General features: G+C 44.4%; 1 protein-coding gene across 2 annotated transcripts in view; it reads right to left on the reverse strand.

Annotated features, from left to right (window-relative positions):
• The window catches only part of LOC139234964 (disintegrin and metalloproteinase domain-containing protein 9-like), a 126468-nt gene extending 120552 nt beyond the window's left edge, over positions 1–5916 (reverse strand). For both annotated transcript variants that reach the window (XM_070865951.1, XM_070865949.1), the window contains exon 1: positions 5581–5916. In XM_070865951.1, the coding sequence (XP_070722052.1) occupies positions 5581–5662 (82 nt within the window). In that variant the 5' untranslated portion in view covers positions 5663–5916. The remainder of the gene's footprint in view (positions 1–5580) is intronic.
• Positions 5917–13864: the final 7948 nt, after the last annotated feature.

The raw sequence follows: 13864 nt of genomic DNA on the forward strand, positions 1-13864 counted from the left end.
TTCACCAATCCCCATTACTAATAAGGAGTCAACTGATTCGCCAACCCATGCTACCTTGCATTAACCGCTCCCCACTGAGAGTTGGTGAATTTATCAAAATCATAACTACATTCTTCATAATCACATTTACAATTTCACCACTAACAGCAAACAAAAAGGAACTGAATTTCCTTCATAATCTTTAAGAGGCATATAGAACAAATTGGTTCCAAAAATTTAGCCTCAAGTGCGTTAGAACATGCAGTCAGGTCATAGAATCCTACAGCCATTCGACCTGTCGTGTCTGTACCGGCTCTTTGAAAGAGCTGTCCAATTTATTCCCACACCCCAGCTTTTTCCCCATAACCCTGCAAATTAGTGCTCTTCAAGTACACGTCCATAGAATCTGGTTCCACCACCCTTTCAGGTAGTGCATTCCAGGTCGTCATAACCTTGTGTGTGAAAATAATTCTCTTAATTTGCCCTCTAGTTCTTTTGTCAATTATTTTATATCTATGACCTCTGGTTACTGAGGAAACAGTTGCTTCCTACTTATTCTACCAAACCTCCTCATAAATTTTGAATATTAGGTCTTCCCTTAACCTTCTCTGCTCCAAGGAGAACAACCCCAGCTTCTCCAATCTCGCCACATCACTGAAGTCCCTCATCCCTGGTCCCATCCAGGTAAACCTCCTCAGTACCCTCTCCGGGGCCTTGACATCCATCCTAAAGTGTGGTGCTCAGGATTGTACACAATACTGCAGCTGAGACCGAACCACCTTTAAAAGTTTAGCCACCTTTAAAGATTTACGCATCCCCAGGTCCCTCTGTTCTTGCATTCTCCTCAAAATAGTTCCATTTAGATTGTGCTGCCATGTTGTTTCTCCCAGTGTGCATCACTTCACACTTATCTGCATTAAACTGCATCTGCCATGTATCTGCCCATTTCACCGGTCTGTCTATGTCCTCCTGAGGTCTGCTACTATCCTGCTCACTACGCTGCCAAGTTTTGTATCATCCCCAAACTTTGAAATTCTATGCCCTATACCAAAGTCCAGGTCCTTTATATACAACGAGAAAGCAATGATCCTAATACTGACCTCTGGGTGACCCTACTGCATACTTCCTTCCAGTCAGAAAAACAACTGTTCACCAGTACTCTTTGCCTCCTGTCTCTTAGCCAAATACATAGCCAGGTTACCACTGTCCCTTTAATACCATGTGCTTCTAATTTCCGAATAAGTTTGTTATGTGGCACTTCATCAAATGCCTTTTGAAAGTCCATATATACACATAACGTCTACTGCACCAACCCTCATCAAAAAACTCAATCGGGTTAGTCAGACACGACTTACCTTTAACAAATCCATGTTGGCTGTCCCTTATTAACCCATGCTTCCCCACGTGAGCTTCTCCAAATGAGAATTAATTTTGTCAAGAAATTTTCTTTACCTTATGCATCGAGCTGCATTTCCAAAGTTAAATATTATGAATTATCTCATCAGAAACCATGATGCTTTGAGTGCATTACTCCTCAAAGTACAATTCCATTGCCCCCCACCCCAACAAAAAAGAAATCTGGAAAACAGCAGAGAAAATAATCAGAGTAGAGTCAGCCTGAATGCTCGTAGTGCTGACATTCAGATTGTGGGCCATGTTGCAAGCCAGAGTTTCCAACGCAGCCACCATAATCCCAACGTGCATCGTTTGTATAATAAGTAAATGCTCTTTTTTTTGGCTTTCATTTTTAAGAAATATAATTCAAATAAACAAACAGAATTCTGTATGTGTTGCATTGCAAGTGTCACCTGTGGTTCAGTGGGTAGCCCTTTGCCTCTGAGTCAGAAGGTTGTGGGTTTAAGTCCCACTCTAGGAACTCGAGCACATAAATCTAGGCTGACACTCCCAGTGCAGTGCTGAGGGAGTGCTGCACTGTCGGAGGTGCCATCTTTCAGAAGAGACTGAGACCCCCATCTGCCGGATGTGAAAGATCCCATGGCTCTATTTCAAAGAAGAATAGGCAAGTTATCATCAGTGTCCTGGCCAATATCTAACCCTCAATCAACATCTCTAAAAGAGATTATCTGGTCATTATCATATTGCTGTGTGTGAGAGCTTGCTGTGCACAAAATGGCTGCCACATTTCCCACATTACAACAGTGACTACACTTCAAAAATACTTCATTGGCTGTAAAGAGCTTTGGGACGTCCGGAGGTCGTGAAAGGCGCTATAGAAGTGCAAGTCATTGTTTTTTTTTACAAGCATATAATTTCCTTCATTAATATAAACACGCTAACACAAATAAGCATGGTGTTCCTTGGACAGCTTGCCGGATCCTGTGTAAGTCAGGACAGGGGTCTCCAGGAACATTCACAAAACACTGCAGCCTTGGCTCAGTGGGCAGCACACTTACCTCTGAGTCAGAAGGTTGTGGGTTCAAGTCCCACTCCAGGGACTCAAGCACATAAATCTAGGCTGACACTCCAGGGGAGTGCTGCACTGTCGGAGGTGCCGTCTTTCGGATGAGACGTTAAACCAAGGCCCCATCTGCTTTCCCAGGTGGACGTAAAAGATCCCATGGCACTATTTCGAAGAAGAGCAGCGGAATTCTCCTCAGTGGCCTGGCCAATATTTATCCCTCAATCAACATCACAAAAATAGTTTCTCTGGTCATCATCACATTGCAGTTTGTGGGAGCTTGCTGTGCGCAAATTGGTTGCCGCGTTTCCCACAAGTGACTACGCTTCAAAAGCACTTCATTGGCTGTAAAGCATTTTGAGAGGTCCGGTGGTCGTAAATGCAAGTCCTCCCTTTTTAAAAAAAACACAAACTCATAAGATTAATAGGTGCAGGAAGGAGGAACTTGTATTCATTGAGCACCATTCACGCGCTAAGAGCTCTCCAAACACTTCACAGCCAATAAATTATTTTTGAAGTCGAATCTAAATTACTGTAATAAAACAGGTTTACCTGTGTATTACACAACCAACTGTAACAGTTTGGGTTTTGTGTGTTTAATCATTTGTTGCAGCACGAGAATGAGCTTTTCTCTTTGTACAGCAGCTATCGTGCTCGTGGCTCGGGATATGGATCAAAGGCGAATAAATGGAGTTGATGACCAGGTCAGCCTTGAGCTAATGAAATGACAGAGGCTTGAGGGAAAAAAGAAAGACTTGCATTTAGCGCTGTCCACAACCTCAGGACATCTCAAAGTGCTTTACAGCCAATGAAGTACTTTTGAATTGTAGTCACGCAGCAGCCAATTTACGCACAGCAAGCTCCCACAAACAGCAATGTGATAATGACCAGATAATCTGTTTTTAATGATGTTGATTGAGGGATAAATATTGGCCAGAACACCGGGGATAACTCCCCTGCTCTTCTTCGAAACAGTGCCATGGGATCTTTTACGTCCACCTGAGAGGGCAGACAGACCTCGGTTTAACGTCTCATCCGAAAGATGGCATCTCCAACACTGCAGCACTCCCTCAGCACTGTGCTGAAGTGTCAACCTAGATTTTATTTGCTAAAGTCCCTGGAGTGGAACTTGAGCCCACAACCTCCTGACTCAAAGGTGAGAGTGCTGCCCACTGAGCCACGGCTGACACCGAGGGGCAGAATGGTTTACTTCTGTTCCCGTCTTCCTATGGAAGCTGATAGAACACCCCCACATCAATTAGTTCATCATTAGCAAATAAAATGAATGAAATTACTCAGCAACATGTTGGCACATTGCAGCAGTCATCTGCAGGATTAAACACAGGATTTCGCCAGCAAGTATTTTACTCATTTTTTTTTAAACTGACATCTTCCACAAATTGTTAAATTCGGTTTCACTTAATCTTTGGGTAAAACTACACTTCCATGTAATAAAAAAAAAGTCCAAAAAACAACACGGGTTTAAGCAGAGCCCATGACTTTCTCTCACAATGCCTGCAATTCAACATCGTGGCCTAGAAATTCATCTCAGGCGGGGGCGCAATACAATCAGATTGGTCGCCCGTTATACGCACCGCCTGCGATTCCGTTCCATTGCAATCAAGGGACACATATTTTCTGTTCTTTTTAAAAAAAAAACACAAGTTCTTTCAAGCAGTGTTGCACAATGCCAACCACACCCATAAACTACAGTTAGGATACTGGAAATTGCAACTGCCTTGTTTTTTTTAAAAATCGAATGTCAAGGCTTAAGTGCCTTCAGAATCAGAGAGCTTTCTCGGAACTTAATGAACAGCAGTTGACATCATTTGGTCTCCGTAGAACTAGAGGAAAGAGATGAAAGCTGACTTTGATCAAACAGATCTGAACTTCTGCCTTAAATAGTCTCACCCACAATCATCCTCAGATGGAAGTGATTTTTAAATTCCCATTCCAAAGGCAGCTTCCTCCCTCCCCCTTGCATTTTCAGCTACCATTCCCTTATTCAGTCAGCTGTGGCTCAGTGGGTAGCACTCTCACCTCTGAGTCACAAGGTTGTGGGTTCAAGTCCTGCTCCAGGGACTTGAGCCATATATCCAGGCTGACACTCCCACAGTGCAGTGCTGGGGAGTGCTGCACCGTCAGAGGTGCTGCCCTTCAGATAAGATGTTAAACCAAGGCCCTGTCTACTCTCGCACGTGGACATAAAAGATCCCATGGCACAATTTCAAAGAAGAGCAGGGGAGTTATCCCCAGTGTCCTGGCCAATGTTTATCCCTCATTCAACATAACAAAAAAAACAGATTATCTGCTCATTATCACATTGCTGTCTGTGGGAGCTTGCTGTGTACAAATTGGCTGCCGCGTTTCCCACATTACAACAGTGACTACACTCCAAAAGTAGTTCATTGGCTGTAAAGTGCTTTGAGACGTCCGATGGTCGTGAAAGGTGCTATATTAATGCAAGTCTCTATTCAGGCAATAGGATGGGGTCAGTTGCTCTATTTAAAAATTAACCACAGGGTCAGTGTTATTCCACCAGTGGCAAGGTGGGACATGACGGGAGTTACCCTAACCCATCACTTCTGCTATAGGGAATTGCTCTAATGAGTCGGCCCCTCTCTAGAATTAGTAGAACGATCCCACAAGGGGGAGTCAAGTTAAGAAGGAAAATTAGCACCAGATCAGAGAGGCCAAAATCAAACCGTTAATAATGTGGAATACAGAAAGGAGAGGTTTCCTCCTTCTAGCACTAATTGATCTCATCCTGGCATCTTCTGCCCACAGGGACCATCAGTATGTGATGCCACCTCCTACAACCCCAAGATGCTGTGTGGGCAAGGGTCCTTTCCCTGGGCAAACCAACTATCTGCACTCTTTCACCTTGGCATGGGGCACCAAATCCTCTGCGTTTATCAGCCCGCGAGAGGATTAAGGTCAGTCTCGAATATGGCACAAGTTCAAAAAGTACCAACAAAAACAAAATGCTTTCACCCTCTCTACAAAAGATTACAGTAAGCGCCACTTTAAAATTGCTTCAACATGTCAGCGAGAACGTACAGTAATTATACAGGAGAACTGATCTTTATAAAAACACACTTGGACAATTCCTTAATGGAGCCCTGGAGGTTGTGGAGAGAGCAGTGCTATTTCGAGAGGCTCTGCTGTTCCCAGTAACTCACCGATCCTTGCTATTACCAGGCAGAGGGGTGCAGCGAAAGTAAACAACAAGGCAGCGGAGTATTTCCTTAAAGTTCGAGCCATGTTCTTGCCTTCTGCCCGTCCCAGTCCAGTCCAGCCCAGCCCAGCCAGTGGTTTCCCAGCAGCAGGGGAGCCAGGCGTTGCCTTTGCTTCAACAGCGCAGGGAGCGACGCATCTTGTCCTTAACTTCGTTTATGCAAGGAAGGCGAGGGCGGGGTGTGCAGGTTACAGGTGCAATCGGGTTAATCCACCAGCGCCGACTCTACCCTGCAATCTGCGCGCGCGCGCACACACACACACAGATTCTGCAAGTACTCTCCCCCTCTGCAGCGCTCGCTTCCTGATGCGGTTCCGCTTCTCGTCCATTCATCATCCGAGTGCTGCGGGAACGCATGCGCGCCCTCCCCAGCCGCAAACTGCCTTCACTGCGCCCCCTGCTCACCGTCCTTGTGCAATGCACACCAATCTCTCGTCACAACATAGACTGCATTCATACAGTGCCTGGCACGGCCACCAGACGTCCCAAACTGCTTTACAGCCTAACTTTTATTTATACAGTTAATTAAGTACTTTTTTTGAAGCGTAGTCACTGTTGTAATATGGAAACGGGGACCAATTTGCACACAGCAAGATCCCACAAACAGCAATGTGATCAATAACCAGATAATCTGTTTTACAACACCAACTTGTATTTATATAGCGCCTTTAACATAGTGAAACGTCCCAAGGCGCTCCACAGGAGTGTTATGAGATTTTTAAAAATTTGACACCAAGCCACATAAGGAGAAATTAGGGTAGCTGACCAAAAGATTGGTCAAAGAGGTAGATTTTAAGGAGCAGCTTGAAGGAGGAAAGAGAGGTAGAGAGGCGGAGAGGTTTAGGCACGAAGTTCCAGAGCTTGGAGCCCAGGCAACAGGAGGCACGGCCACCGATGGTTGAGCGATTATAATCAGGGATGCTCAGGAGGGCAGAATTAGAGGAGCGCAGACAGCTATGGAGGTTGTGGGGCTGGAGTGCAGACTCTTACTGGTGCATGGTTCAATGGGAGAAAGCAATTCATTTTTATCTCAATTATGAAGATACAGTCGCCGCAAGATCCTGCAAATCTCTTGGGAGGACAGACGCACCAACGTTAGTGTTCTCGACCAGGCCAACATCCCCAGCATCGAAGCACTGACCACACTCGACCAGCTCCGTTGGCGGGCCACATTGTCCGCATGCCAGACACAAGACTCCCAAAGCAAGCGCTCTACTCGGAACTCCTTCACGGCAAATGAGCCCCAGGTGGGCAGAGGAAAGGTTTCAAGGACACCCTCAAAGCCTCCCTGATAAAGTGCAACACCCCCACCGACACCTGGGAGTCCCTGGCCAAAGACTGCCCTAAGTGGAGGAAGTGCATCTGGGAGGGCTCTGAGAACCTCGAGTCTCGTCACCGAGAGCATGCAGAAAACAAGCGCAGGCAGCGGAAGAAGCGTGCGGCAAATCAGTCCCACCCTCCCTTTCCTTCAACCACTTTCTGTCCCACCTGTGACAGAGACTGTAATTCCCGTATTGGACTGTTCAGTCACCTGAGAACTCACTTTTAGAGTGGAAGCAAGTCTTCCTCGAGGGACTACCTATGATGATGGTTATCTCAATTATGGACCATCCTACAGATATGTGCCTTAATGGTAAAAAAAACATGGAGGGCTTGACCGTCAAGCCAATCTGGGTTATTTGTATTTCTTCTGGGATGTGGGCATCGCTGGCAAGGCCTGCATTTATTGCCCATCCCTAATTGGCCTTGAGAAAGTGATGGTGAGCCGCCTTCTTGAACCGCTGCAGTCCGTGAGGTGAAGGTTACGTGCTGTTAGGGAGGGAGTTCCAGGATTTATCTGTGCACTTCCAGCCAAGATCATTTGATAGCAGTTATAAGCAGGAACTGTGGCTGATTTTATTTTCCTCTCTCTCATCCAACACTGCTGAGGCCAATTGCGGAACTACAATTGCTGCCCCAGCCGAGATCAGCTAGCTCGGGACAGGCTGGGAATTGAACCCAAGACTTTCTGCTGTCTATGGCTTAATGCCACGCCAGATGGCACACATAGGGGTTTTTCATCTCTATTTTGGTCAAGTGCAATGCAGAAGGGTTAAGCATGAAAAGAAATAAAAACTTATGGCTGGAAATCTGAAATTGCAGCAGAAAACTTGGAAATACTCAGAAAGTGCTTGTGAAAGAGAAAAGGCAGGTTCGTCGTTTGGAAGTCATCTGTACACTATTCATCATAATTGGAAAGCAGCTTTGGCCTGTTGCTCTTTCCCCCTCCCGCCCCCACCCCACAACCCCCCACCCTCACCCCCCTCCCCACACCTCAGTGTTTTGGACAGCCTTATAGTGGTGTTTCCCTGTCTTCTCCCTCTGGCTGTCACAACGAATGTCGACTAGAAATGCTCACCTTGTGCAAATATTTCAAAATTCTCATCCTTATTTTCAAATCCCTCCATGGCCTCGCCCCTCCCTATCTATAATCTCCTCCAGCCCTCCAACCCCCCGAGATATCTGCGCTCCTCCAATTCTGTCCTCTTGAGCATCCCTGATTATAATCGCTCAACCATTGGTGGCCTTGCCTTCTGTTGCCTGGGCCCCAAGCTCTGGAACTCCCTCCCTAAACCTCTACGCCTCTCTACCTCTCTCCTCTTTCAAGACGCTCCTTAAAACCGACTTCTTTGAGCAAGCTTTTGGTCACCTGCACTAATTTCTACTTATGCGGCTCGGTATCAAATTTGTATCGCATAACACTCCTGTGAAACGCCTTGGGACATTTCACTACGCTAAAGGCGCTATATAAATACAAGTTATTGTTGCTGCTGTTGTTGTGCTTGCTGTGTATTTTTATTCCAAAAGACTTAAGCATAATGTCCTTTTCAGGGATTAGTGCAAATCTGTGTTCAAAATACAGCACAAAAAATGTCTGTGTGTGCTTTTCATTTCCATTTTCTGATTATCTTTAAATGAAATCCAACTTTTTGCATTATGTTATTGATTACATTTAAAATACATACTGGAAAAGGGATACCAAAACCTGTGAATGTTATTAAAATTCAGAATTTGACTATGAAAAATACAGAGGACATTTAGTATCACTGAGTTGTAACTAAAACGGTACGGATGGCATTCCTAACGTTGTCAGTGCTCGTCATTGAGGACTGGATTATTGAAACAGCTGTTATATCTTTCCCATATAAACCCATGTCATGTCATTGAATAATTTAATAGGATTATATCAACAATAGCTGAAAACAATGCCCGACGGTCCTACAACAGCTTTCTGCACTTCTGATTCTGACTAAGTTGGCACAATTTCAAAGGAAACCATTTACATTTAAGAGTAATTTACTAATTAAACAGCTTAAGAAAAACATCATAGGATTTTATTTAGTGTTGTAATCTTCATACTTTTAAAATTCCATTCTCAACCATTTACATTCATATATATATATATATCATATCTCGGCCTTGGCTCAGTGGGTAGCACCCTTACCTCTAAGTCAGAAGGTTGTGGGTTCAAGTCCCACTCCAGGGACTTGAACACAAAAATCTAGGCTGACACTCCAGTGTAGTGCTGAGAGAGTGCTGCACTGTCGGATGTGCCGTCTTTCAGATCAAGCGTTAAACTGAGGCCCTGTCTACCCCCTCAGGTGGATGTAAAAGATCCCATGGCACTATTTTGAAGAAGAGCAGGGGAGTTATCCCCGGTGTCCTGGGCCAATATTTATCACCCAATCAACATCAATAAAACACATTATCTGGTCATTATCACATTGCTGTATGTGGGAGCTTGCGGTGTGCAAATTGGTTTCCTACATTACAACCATGACTATACTTCAAAAGTACTTTATTGGCTGTAAGGTTGTGAAAGGCGCTATATAAATGCAAGTCTTCCTTTCTTTATATAGTTAAAATGGAGATAGATGGATTTTTGAGAGATAAGGGAGTGAAGGGTTATGGGGAGCGGACAGGGAAGTGGAGCTGAGTCCATGATCAGATCAGCCATGATCTTATTGAATGGCGGAGCAGGCTCGAGGGGCCAGATGGCCTACTCCTGTTCCTATTTCTTATGTTCTTGCTGCATCTGGGAGGAGCAAATATATAAAAAGCAAGGATTCTTGCCTTGGTTGTACATGCAACTGGAGTAAATGTAGGTTTAGGAGTTGAAGCAGTTTATTTGTTCTTGGTCTCTGGGGTTTAGGTAGGACAGAGAAACAAGGAGGCTCTGCTTACTTATGGTTCTGCTCATTAGTGTCGCTGTCTTTGGGTTGATTGTCACTGCTTAATTAATTTGCCAGTTGTGTTTTTCTCTTCCTCCCCCTGGGAGATGAATGTGGTGTGAGATGGATTGTGAAAAATAAACTTCCAGGATCAGATACCAGGCAGTCAAGGCACCAGTCACAACTACTATTTAAGTGAGAATAGACATATTTGAGCAGGATCAGTTAAATTATTCGGTAAAAAAGGATCTCCAAGTCAGCCGTGGCTCAGTGGGCAGCACTCTTACCTCCGAGGCAGAAGGCTGTGGGTTCACGACCCATTCCAGGGACTTCAGCCCAAACAAAAATCTGAGGGAGTGCTGCACTGTCAGAGATATTAAATCGAGGCCCCATATGCTCTCTCAGGTGGCTATAAAAGATCCCATGGCACTATTTCGAAGAAGAGCAGCGGAGTTCTCCCCGGTGTCCTGGCCGATATTTATCCCTCAATCAACATAACAAAAACAAATCATTTGGTCATTATCACATTTGTGGGAGCTTGCTCTGTGCAAATTGGCTGCCACATTTCCCATATTACAACAGTGACTACACTTCAAAAGTACTTCATTGGCTGTAAAGTGCTTTGTGATATCCTGCGGTCATGAAAGGTGCTATATAAATGCAAGTCTTTCTTTATGTTTTAAAAAGAAAAACATTCAAAATGTGCACTTGATATCTTCAATGGGACACACAGAATGTCGGTGGACTCAATCTTTCTGTACAATGCAGGTTCTGGATATTAAGAAGTAACTATACAGTATTCAAAATCATTGTCCAGCCTGTCTTTGCAACTGTGTGGAGAGATTAAAGAAGGGGTAACCTGATTTTTTTGTCGCTGTGGGATTTCAGTACACATTGTACGTTAGTATAGGAGGATATTTCAAATGCACAAGGTGGCAGGAATCAGCCAGACAATCTGAAAGTTAACATGCAGGTACAACAAGTAATTAAGAAAGCAAATGGTATGTTGATCTTTATTTCAAGAGGATTTGAGTATAAGAGTAAAGGCGTCTTACTGCAATTATATAGGGTCCTGGTGAGCCCTCACCTGGAGTATTGTGTACAGTTTTGGTCTCAACAACAACTTGTATTTATATAGCGCTTTTAATGTAGTGGGACATCACAAGGTACCTCACAGGAGCGTTATGTGATAAAAAGGAAGGATATACTTGCCATGTTGCCATAGGTGCAGGGGGCAACTAAGGGTCACCAGACTGATTCCTGGGATGGGGGGATTGTCCTATGAGGAGACATTGAGTAGACTAGGCCGATATTCTCTAGAATTTTGATCTCATTGAAACATACAAAATTCTTACAGGGCTTGACAGGGTAGATGCAGTGAGGATGTTTCCTCTGGCTGGAGAGTTTAGAACCAGGGGTCACAGTCTCAGAATAAGGGGTCAGCCATTTAGGACTGAGATAAGGAGAAACTTCTTCACTCAGAGGGTGGTGAATCTTGGGAATTCTCTACCCCAAAGGGCTATGGTGTCTTTGAGTGTATTCAAGTCAGATTTTTGGATATTAAGGGGATCAAGGGAAAGTGGAGTTGAGATAGATCAGCCATGATCTTATTGAATGGCGGAGCAGGCTCGAGGGGCCAAATGGCCTACTCTTGCTCCTATTTCTTATGTTCTTATGATAGCATGCCTAAATGAGAAAAGACTCCATGGACCTCTCCAGCTGGAAGAATCCTCTGCTACATTGAGGAGCTCCACTGAGTCGTCTGCCACAGAACTAGCGAAGCTAATTACACTGGATGGGAGTCTGTTAGAGGAGTGGCTCTTATCAAATCACTAAGTTTCTTAAACATTAGATATGTATCATAGTTTAAGCACACAGTTCATGCAATAATACTTTACCATATACTTAAAAGGGCATATGCCATCCTTTTCAATTGCTAAGAATGATACCGACACAAAAACAGACTTACAATTAAAGGTTTCACTTGGCAGAATTTTAACTATATGGAACAGGAGCAAAACTATCGATAAGATAACAAGATAAGGGAGTTATGTTGTTAGCTCAACGGAAGCAGAGCTCACTGATTAAAGAAAACTAAAAGAATAGGTCAATTAAATTCTCCTTATTTCTTTCATTCCGGGATGTGGGCGTCGCCGGCAAGGCTGGCATTTATTGCCCATCCCTAATTGCCCCTTGAGAAGGTGGTGGTGAGCTGCCTTCTTGAACCGCTGCAGTCCGTGTGGTGAAGGTGCTCCTACAGTGCTGTTAGGGAGGGAGTTCCAGGATTTTGACCCAGCGACGATGAAGGAACGGCCGATATATTTCCAAGTCAGGATGGTGTGTGACTTGGAGGGGAACTTGGAGGTGGTGGTGTTCCCATGCATCTGCTGCCCTCGTCCTTCTCGGGAGAGGTCGCGGGTTTGGGAGTTTTATTTTAACTTTGATATAATTAGGTAATGCAGAATTATGTGGGTTGTCATGCAGAGGGATTAAGAGAAATATATTAAACTGTCTCTTTGTGCATTTGGACTAGTTGAGGCCTAAGGAACAAAGCTCAGAACTGTAACCCGCATAAATCCCCAACCAGCCATCGTTAGGTTTATACGGCTCACTCTCATACCATGTGGGTATATTTTCCCACACAGCCATCATCTTAACATTCAGATACATACAATTCCAACACAACTAATTACATAACAGAAAAGAAAGACTTGCATAGCGTCTTTTACAACCTCAGGAAATCTCTAAAGCACTTTACAGTCACTGAAGTAATTTTTGGAGTGTGATCACTGTTGTAATGTGGGAAACACGGCAGCCAATTTGCGCACAGCAAGCTCCCACAAACAGCAATGTGATAATGACCAGATAATCTGTTCTTGTGATGTTGATTGAGGGATAAATATTGGCCCCAGGACATCGGGGATAACTCCCCGGCTCTTCTTCAAAACACCGCTGTGGGATCTTTTACGACCACCTGAGACGGGACCTCGGTTTAATGTCTCATCTGAGAGGTGGCACTCTCCGACAGTGCAGCACTCCCTCAGCACTGGACTGGAGTGTCAACCTGGATTTTTGTGCTCAAGTCTCTGGAGTGGGACTTGAACCCACGACCTTCTGACTCGGAGGGGAGGGTACTACCCACTGAGCCATGACTGACATATAAATCATATGAAATCCAAACACAACCAATTACATGGCAAATGTATAATAAATTATTGCTGTATGTTATTTTTCAACAGCATGCTGGAAGAGAGGCGTCTCACTGTTTGTTTTATAGGATTTGTCAGTCAACTGCTCTGATACAGGATGCACATTGGCACAGTCAGGTCTGTGTAATGCTGTTATACGTGCTAAAATAGGTCACTGATAACGGTATCAGTAAGGCAAACAGTCTGAAAAGAAAATGGGAAATCAGCCAGAGCTGGGCAGCGGCGACCGTTTCATCTCTGGGACCTGGGTTAGAAACCAGCCCAAACTGAGGGGATGAAAATCTCCACTGCCTGCTGGTTTTAAGGATCTTACATGAACGTAGTTTGGGCAGTCTTCGTCCAGTTCCTGGTAGAAAAGGTCTGCAGCACAAAAATTCACCTTAATTTGTAAATTAATTGGCTTTGAATGGGCAATCTCACTCAGGTTGAGAAAATGTTCTAATGAAGGTTGTTCTAAGGTTGGGCCTATTGTTGGGAGCTTTATTCTATCTCTAATTGGGCTGTGTCTGACCTGGCAGTGCTTGATGTTGACATTGGCTGGTGGAAATGAGAAGGTTTCCATTCCGCACTCCTCGTTAAGCCCAGACATTTACACTAAATGCGACAGAGGTGTGTCAATTGATACCAGAGTTTGTTTTGAAGGGTGGTGCAGTCTGCCACAGGATATACATTCACACACCCCGTTCCATCACGGTGGTGTGGCGAGTGATAAGCTTGCTCCAAAAGTAGTCCACTGATAACGGATTGATTAAGTCAGAAATAAAAACATGAGGTGCGTTAGTGTTGGGTAGAGACAGGAAGGTGACAA

The sequence above is a fragment of the Pristiophorus japonicus genome, chromosome 22 (assembly GCF_044704955.1).
Source record: "Pristiophorus japonicus isolate sPriJap1 chromosome 22, sPriJap1.hap1, whole genome shotgun sequence".
Lineage (NCBI taxonomy): Eukaryota > Metazoa > Chordata > Chondrichthyes > Pristiophoridae > Pristiophorus > Pristiophorus japonicus.